Source organism: Coffea eugenioides, chromosome 5 (genome assembly GCF_003713205.1).
Source record: "Coffea eugenioides isolate CCC68of chromosome 5, Ceug_1.0, whole genome shotgun sequence".
Classification (NCBI taxonomy): Eukaryota; Viridiplantae; Streptophyta; class Magnoliopsida; order Gentianales; family Rubiaceae; genus Coffea; species Coffea eugenioides.
This window is the reverse complement of record NC_040039.1, coordinates 30,461,190-30,469,597: the sequence shown is the minus strand read 5'-3', so window position 1 is coordinate 30,469,597 and position 8,408 is coordinate 30,461,190. Positions and strand designations below refer to the sequence as shown.

Here is an 8,408-nt window from a genome sequence, read left to right as displayed (position 1 = left end):
ACACCTTATGAGCAGTTCTCTTGGGTCCAAAATGACTACCACAGGCAAAAGTATGACAAAAACTCAAAATTGACTGGAATTCAGCTTCACTTACACATCGTCTCATCACCTGGTCAGTACATCTCTTCCACAAGTACGGGTCATTCCAGATGAAATACTTGGCGTCGCTCTTCAATTTATCCCTCTTCGATTTTGGCCAATCTGCAGGGAAATTACCCATTACTAAATGATTGACTAAATCAGCATACCAAGGCAATTGAGAATTCAAAGAAAACAAGTGTTCTTCAGGGAATGCATCCTTCAATGGCTCGTTCTCCTCTCCCACTGGTATGCGACTCTAATAGTCGGCTAATAGATTCTCTGAGTCTCTTTTATCCCTTATCTCCAAGTCAAATTCCTGTAGGAGCAATATCCACCTTATAAGTCTCGATTTTGTATCTTTCTTGATCATTAGGTACCTTAGCGCTGCATGATCAGAAAATACAATAACTTTAGCACCCAACAAATATGACCTGAATTTTTCTAAAGCAAAAATAACTGCAAGAAACTCCTTCTCAGTAGTGGAATAGTTTAATTGAGCTCCATTCAAGGCTCGAGATGCATAGTAGATGACGTGAGCTGCCTTTCCCACTCTTTGGCCCAATATACAGCCCCTACAGTATGATCACTAGCATCGCACATGATCTCAAATGGCAAACTCCAGTCAGAAGGCTGGATAATCGGGGGTGAGGTCAATAGCTCTTTCAATTTGTCGAAAGATTTTTCACACTTGTCATCGAACTCGAAAGCTACATCTTTTTTGTAAAAGTTGGAACAACGGGGCTCCAATTTTTTAAAAATTCTTGATGAACCTTCGATAGAACCCTGCATGTCCAAACAAAGAGCGTACCTCCCGCACACTCGGGGGTAAGGTAAAGCAGATATAATGTCTATTTTAACCCTGTCAATCTCAATACCTTTAGAAGACACAACATGACGTAAAACTATTCCATATTCAACCATAAAATGACATTTTTCCAGTTAAGTACAAGATTAGTCTCTATACATCTCAACAGAATCAATTTCAGGTTATCTAGACAAATATCGAAACTATCACCATATACACTAAAATCATCCATGAAAACCTCAATAATTTTTTTCACATATTCTGAAAAGATGCTTACCATACATCTCTGATAAGTTGCAGGTGCATTACACAACCCGAACGGCATCCGTCTATATGTAAAGGTCCCGAACGGGCACGTGAAGGTCGTCTTCTCTTGATCCTCTGGTGCAATTACTATCTGAAAATATCATAAAAATCCATCCAAAAAATAATAGTAAGCCCTACAAGCTAGACGTTCAACCATTTGGTCAATGAAAGGGAGAGAAAAATGGTCCTTTTTGGTGACGGCGTTCAGCCTACGGTAGTCAATACACTGCCTCTATCCGGTGGGTTTGCGCACTGGCACGAGTTCACCCCTTTGATTGGCTTCTACCGTCACTCCCGCCTTCTTTGGAACTACCTGAACTGGGCTTATCCAAGGGCTATCCGATATTGCAAATATGATCCCCACGTCCAGTAACTTCAATATTTCTTTTTTCACCACTTCCATCATAAGGGGGTTGAGCCTCCTTTGAGCCTACCGTACAGGTTTGGCATCCTCTTCCAGCCTAATCCGGTACATACAAATGGACGGGTTTATCCTCTTAATTTTTGCGATGGTCCAACCTATTGCCTCTTTATACTCTCTAAGGACTCGGATCAACTTATCTTCCTCGGTTTCTGAGAGTGCAGCTGAGATAATCACCGGGAGTGTTTCGTTGTTGCCCAGATACGCATATTTCAAGTGTTTTGGCAGGGGTTTCAACTCCAACACAGGTGCCTGCACAACAGATGGCAGTACCCTCTGGTGAGGTTCGGGAACGAAAATTTGTGAGACTTCATACCTTTTTGTTGTGGTTGGCAATGAGTGTAATGCCCCTATTGTGCATTTCAAATCTTCACTCCAATCCACCTTAGGAGTTGTTTCCACCTCGAGGTGCTTGGTTAAAGCGACCTCCAACTCATCCCTGCCAACAGTTTCAAACACTTCCTGCACCGCAGGGTCAATAGCACTCACAGAGAAAACAGAGCTAAAGTTGGAGTTTGAGGGGTATTTCATAGTATCAAAGATATTAAAGTGCACAATTTTCCCATCAAACTCCATGGATAAGGTACCCTTATTAACATCAATTTTTGTTTGTACTGTGCTCAAAAGGGGTCTACTTAATAACAAAGGTGAGGGATCGAGGGAGTGGTCATCACCCATATCAAGTAAATAAAAGTCAGTTGGGAATACCAAATCATTAAATTTTTCCAACACATCTTCAACCAACCCATCAGGATATGCATTAGTTCGGTCAGTTAATTGAATGATTATTCCAGTCTCTTTTAATGGACCCAGGTTCAGAGAAGCATAGATAGACTTAGGCATTACATTAATTGACGCCTCTAAATCCAACATGACCTTCCTAATCACAGTGTTGCCTATCCTACAGGGGATAGTAAACATACATGGGTCCCACATTTCAGTGGGAGTTTCATCTGCAGGACCGCTGACGCATTCTCCCCAACAATGACTCTTTCATCTCCCCTCAGCCTCTTTCGATTGACGCACAAGTCCCTCAAAAACTTTGCGTACTTCGGCACCTGTTTGATTGCGTCTAGCAGGGAGATATTGATCTCTACCTTGCGGAACACCTCCAGGGACGACTTAGTTTTAACTATAATGACTGGGTCTGGAAGTACCTTTGGATTTGTACCATTGCTGCCCTTCCTCTCAAGCTCATTTTCGATCTTTTCCTCATCCTTGTCCTTAGGGATCACAGGATTAGGCCCCTGAATTTCCTTCTCGCTCCTTAGGGTCATCGCACTTACGTTCTTCGGGTTCAATTCAGCGTGAGACGGCAATTTACCCTAGACTTGGGACTCCAAACGGTTGATCGTGATGGCCATTTGATTTACTTGAATTTGCAGTGATTGCACTTGTCCCAGTTGATTCCTCATACTTTGCAGGTTTGAATCCGTCTTTTGTTGAATCGCAAGTAATTGCTTCATCATCCCTTCTATGGACGGACTTGAGCTCAGTGACGGAGGTGGTCGGGGTTGATATTGCTGCTGGTACCCTTGTTGTCTATTCGGCACAAAGTTAGACTGTCTGTTCCCTCCATAGCTGAGGTTGGGATGGTCCTTCCAGCCGAGGTTGTAGGTATTTGAATATGGGTCATAGGGCTTTCTTGGCGTGGGCGCGTGACCTGCCATGTTCACTTGCTCTGCACTTTCCTCTTGAATCATTGAGCACATCTCCGTAGAGTGACCCATACCAGTGCAAATCCCGCACACCTTAGCCTGAGATCCATTTCCTACAGCCAGTTGCCTAACAAAAGAAGTCAACTCAGTCAGCTGCTGCTGGATAGAGGATGTCTCTACCTCATTCACCTTGCGTATCGGGACATCCTCCATTGTACCAAACTGTTGCGAATTCTTAGCCATTCCCTCAATTAACTCCCATGCTGCTTGAGGGGTTTTGTTCACCAGTGCTCCTCTACTCGCAGCATCAATTATACTCCTGTCTCTGAAGAGTAGCCCTTAGTAAAAATATTGAATTAGTAATTGCTCGCTTATTTGGTGCTAAGGGCACTTGACGCATAACTTTTTGAATCGCTCCCAATAATCATATAGTGACTCTCCTGGATGCTGCGTGATACCGCAAATTTCTTTTCTTAGACTTGCACTCTGGACGCAGGAAAATAATTGTCTAAGAACTTTTTCTTTAGCTGGTCCCACGTGGTGATACTACCTGGGGGTAGGTAGTACAACCAGTCTTTTGCAGAGTCCTTCAAGGAAAAGGGGAATGCTCTCATTTTTATTTGCTTTTCTGTAACACCCGGAGTTTCATACTGTTGCGCACGACATCAAACTCTTGCAAATGCTTATAAGGCTCCTCACCTGGTAAACCATGAAAAGATAGTAGAAGATAAATTAGTCCAGATTTTAACTCAAATGGGGTGTTATCATTTAAACTTGGGAAGGTAATGCATAAAGGTTGCTGAGTTAAATCAGGAGCAGCCAACTCCTAATGTTGTGCGTTCGTCATAGTGATTTTTTCTTGATCTGAGTCATTTGAAGTGTCACCAAACGAATCTGTTGGTTCAACTTCTACTCAGGTCTCTGAGATGTAGCACTGGAGTACTTTTCCCTGAGTTGTCTGGTCTCTTTTGTGTTCTCGCGCCGTCTTCTCTACCTCAGGGTCAAAAATTAATTTACCTGTACGAGAAAAATGAGGCATATACTAGAAGAATACCAGAAAATTAGAGAAAAAATGACCTTAAAAGAAACAAATAATAACGCCAATCCCTGACAACGGCGCCAAAAATTGACAAGTTGTCGAGATATGTACAATAATAAAAATAAACCTAATTGCCGGTTAAAATAATCAAAACCAGATTCCAAGTACTGGAGCAGGAACTCTTGGTGTGCAATGGGTTACTTGATTCACCCTGTTCCCGAAGAGTTTACTTGATCCGATATACCGGAATGGGATGGCTTTTTTCACAAATAAATATTAATTTGTAAACAAGGCAAGTAGGGTCGTATTCTCAGGGATTGGGGGTATTTGTCTCTTTCGAAATCCAAAAATAACATGGGGGTGTTTTTGTATAAAGGATGACAATTAAAACAATTCAACTAAAAATATAAAAATAAATAACTAACTAGAAATTAAATGACAATTCACTAAACTTAGAGTAACAATAATTAAAGGTCTAAAACAATTAAAACAAGAAAACAATTAAAAATAAAATAAAATAGGCAACTAAAAATCAAATGACAATTCCCTAAAATCAAGGTAATAATAATTAAAAATCTAGCCAAGAAATAACTTCAGGAATGGTTCACCTAATTGATCATCGATGGACGAGCAATTCCAAATATTTATTAATAAATAGGTTATAACTGCCAAACAAGTGATGACAGTCAACCCCTCCTTACTGTGTCGGTGATTAAGGTACGCCCGTTAATCACTGCTCTAATTGAGAAATAATCCTAGGTACGCCCATAAGATTTAGTTTTCCAATTGCCTTACGTATTACAGGAGTCCTATTCTAACCAAATAACGCACTACCAGGGTTATTTCAGATTAGCCCGCGTATTCCCCTGACACAAATCTAATCGTGCTAGTTGTCACTATTTCAAGGCAATTAAACAATTACGGATTTAAATCCCCTAATTGACAATAGATCACCAAATTAACTAATTATCCGAATCCAAGACAATCAATTAATTAAATAATCATAAGTACTGCAATCAAGGAATATGCGAATACCAATAAACAAAAGAAAAAGATAAAATTAAATCGATCTCACAATTTTTAGGCAAACCAAAGCTTCCGTTGTTCCTTGACTAGAGCGAAGGAATTAGTTCATATTTGATGCGAAAAAACCATACAAGATTGAAGAGAGAGCCGCAGCCATCAATTGGATAATGGGCAAATTCAATTCGATAGAAGGAATAAAGAAACGCAAAGTTGCAGAGGATGATTTAATGTCTTCACTTCGTCTGCTCATACGCCGCAAGAAAAAGAAACTGCTAAAAGGCTAAAAGGAAGGAAAGCCACACTTCTCCCAATTTTTTTCCTGACATCCGTAGGAGAATTCCACTACCAAAAGCTAAGAAGGAAAAGTCAAAGTAAAGCTATGCTAAAGGAGACAAAATCCTCTGCTCCTCATTCTAATTCCTATCTAATAGTCCTCTATTCATCCTACTATGCGGTGGCCCCTGTTGTGTAGAAGACTTCAGCCTTTTTGTTCCTTTTTGAAAGTTGTCTTCCGCAAATTACCAAAAAGAGCCGCATCTTCTTGTTTCAAAAATGCCCCTGGATGCCTGTTACTTGAGCTCTTTCCTGATGAATGCCAAATTGGCATTGGTTGTGGTATTTTCGTTCTACTCCCTGAAAGAAATGCAAATTATGAAAAGTGAGTAGAATCTATTAATTGATCCACATCGGGTCAAGTAATAGGGGAAATTAATAATAAAATAAATGATAAAATTGCAACCTATCACTCATACATAAACGTGAATGTTTATGTGGGCGTATGTAAATCCCAAAATCCAATTGCATGATTTGCATATTTAAGGTTGAAATTTTGATTTGATTTGGAAATCCCAAATTATGATCCACAAGGAACTGTCTTTTAGTCTTTTTCGTAAGTTGTATGCCCAAAATAAAATTCACAAATAACACTCAACATTTATACGTAAAACGCACTCTACCAAAATAACCAGAACTCCTGGGGCACTGACGATTATACACTATACACAACTCCAAACTTAGATACTAATTTAAAACTCATAAAGTTACCTCACACTTCTACTAAACACTTGCCGTCCATTTATACATGCAATAAGTTACCACAATTAAGGCGGTGCTGATTTCCTTTGGGAAATGCAACTCGAAACTAGACCAATCTAGTGAATTCTAGACTAATAGAGAGAGAGAGAGAGAGAGGGGAGCAGTGCTTTCTCATCACTGTCTATCAAAACAGCAAAAAAGAAAAAAAATGTTGGTATAGTTATTCTGTTTCTCTGAAACATCCATTTAGAAGAACAGAAGCATAAGCTTACAAGATATAACAAAAGCATAAGCTTAATCTACACTTAAAATATAGGAATAAAAGCAGCCACTAATACATTTTACCTTTTAAATTGTTGCTCTCCAGGTATAGTTCCTCCAGCATTGTCAAGTTCCCAATTCCCATGGGTATCGGTCCACTTAAATGGTTCTCCGACAAGGCAAGAATCCAAAGCAGTGAACACTGAGACACCGTTAAACGTATTGGACCGATCAAATTGTTGTCTGCTAGCCTAAGCAATATAACTTTCTGATGGCCCTGACAGATGTCGTCCGGCAGAATGCCCGATAGGCTGTTATTCATGAAGCAAATGATTTCTAGGGAGGAAATATTGAATGCATGAAGAGGCAAAGGACCAGAAAGCTGATTATACTCAATAATCAAATTCTTCAAATTATGAAGATTCTGAAATTCTATTGGAACGGTCCCCTCAATGAAATTGAAAGACAGCCGTAGCGTCTCCAAGTTTGACATGTTAGAGATGGAAGGTGGGATGGAGTCCATAAAGCTATTGTTTGTGAGAGACAGGAATTGGAGTTTGTGTAAAAACCAAACCAGGAGGGAAGCTTTCCGCCGACATTGTTGATCCCAAATTCAAGGTATCTCAATCTGCGCAAGTGAACTAACTCACGGGGCAATTCTCCATGGAAATTGTTCCCATTAATGTTAAGGGGGACCAGAAAGGACAGTTTCCCAAGTTGAGGAGGTAAGGTACCAGTAAGGGTCATCTTTCAGATATTCAAGGCAGTCACTCGGCGGGGTCAAGAGCCGTAGGTGACCCCTATCCAACCACAGACGGAGATAATGGACCAGTTTTTTGCCAAGATTTCTCGAGGCTCTAAATTGATCATGCAATCTCTTAGCAGAAGAAGTACTAATTGATCCGTTGTAACATTACTGTTGCCGGCAGCCATCATGGCTAACGAAACTAAGCTAAAATTTATCAAGAAAAGGTAGTGACTTTTGCCCATGGCCTTGCTCATTGATCAAGTTCAGATATTTTTGACCGTAATTCACATGAATTGGTGTCAGCAGCAAAATCATATATACTGAAGACGAGCGTGGAAGTCTTCATGACACAAAAACACACACATGGAGATGGAGAACAGCAATTAATATGGTGGTCTCTAGCTATGATAACATCAATAGCAGAAAAATACCTACCAGTCAATATCAATGTTGATTTTCCTACTTATTAAATATCAAATTGTGGCAGACCGGATTGGAGCCATCGTCCAAGTTAGATTCAGAAAATTTCATTTTCATCCCTTAAATGTTTTTAAGTTTTCAAAATATTTTTCTTTTTTTTTGAGCTAAAATATTTGCTTCTACACGAAACTTTGCAAGATCTTTTTATTATACCATCTAGTTCATAAGAAATCAAATTTTCCCTCCCAAAGTAATATGTTCTGCATCAAGTCTAGAGCTATTAAACGAGCCGAGTCGAGCTCGAGCATAGGACAATCGAGCTTGACTCGAACCTTTAATCGAGCTAGCTCGAGCTCGCTCGATTAGTAATTCGAGCTTCACAAAGCGTTCGAGATCGACTCGATATACTGGTAGAAAACTCAAGCTCGGGCTTGAACTCGAGTTTGAAATCGAGCCGAGCTCAAGCTCGAGGTCGTGAAAAACTTGAGCCGAGTTTTTCGAGCTCGAATGTGAGAACCCGAAAATTTTTCTATTTTCTAGACTTTATTTTATTTAATTGCACGCCTTTTCTATATTTTCTTTATTAGAAAAATTTTCTAGATAATTTT

At 39.9% G+C, this 8,408-nt stretch overlaps 1 protein-coding gene and 1 non-coding gene across 2 annotated transcripts; one reads left to right on the top strand and one right to left on the bottom strand.

The window, feature by feature from the left end:
• Positions 1-1,622: 1,622 nt before the first annotated feature.
• LOC113771374 lies at positions 1,623-2,890 on the bottom strand. Its single transcript, XM_027315960.1, has 2 exons — positions 2,583-2,890; positions 1,623-2,514 (listed from the first exon to the last, which is right to left on the bottom strand). Exons 1-2 carry the CDS (start codon positions 2,888-2,890, stop codon positions 1,623-1,625), a joined length of 1,200 nt encoding a protein of 399 aa, XP_027171761.1.
• Positions 2,891-3,644: 754 nt separating this feature from the next.
• Positions 3,645-3,751, top strand: LOC113772661. The gene has a single exon (XR_003468624.1). It is a non-coding gene; the product is annotated as a small nucleolar RNA R71 (small nucleolar RNA).
• Positions 3,752-8,408: the final 4,657 nt, after the last annotated feature.

Excerpts from the sequence above, each read along its gene's own strand:
- LOC113771374 (XM_027315960.1), bottom strand. The coding sequence starts at position 2,890 with ATGACCCTAAGGAGCGAGAAGGAAATTCAGGGGCCTAATCCTGTGATC. Across the intron at positions 2,515-2,582 it reads GTCATTGTTGGGGAGAATGC|GATAGGCAACACTGTGATTA; the intron begins GTCAGCGGTCCT and ends TATCCCCTGTAG.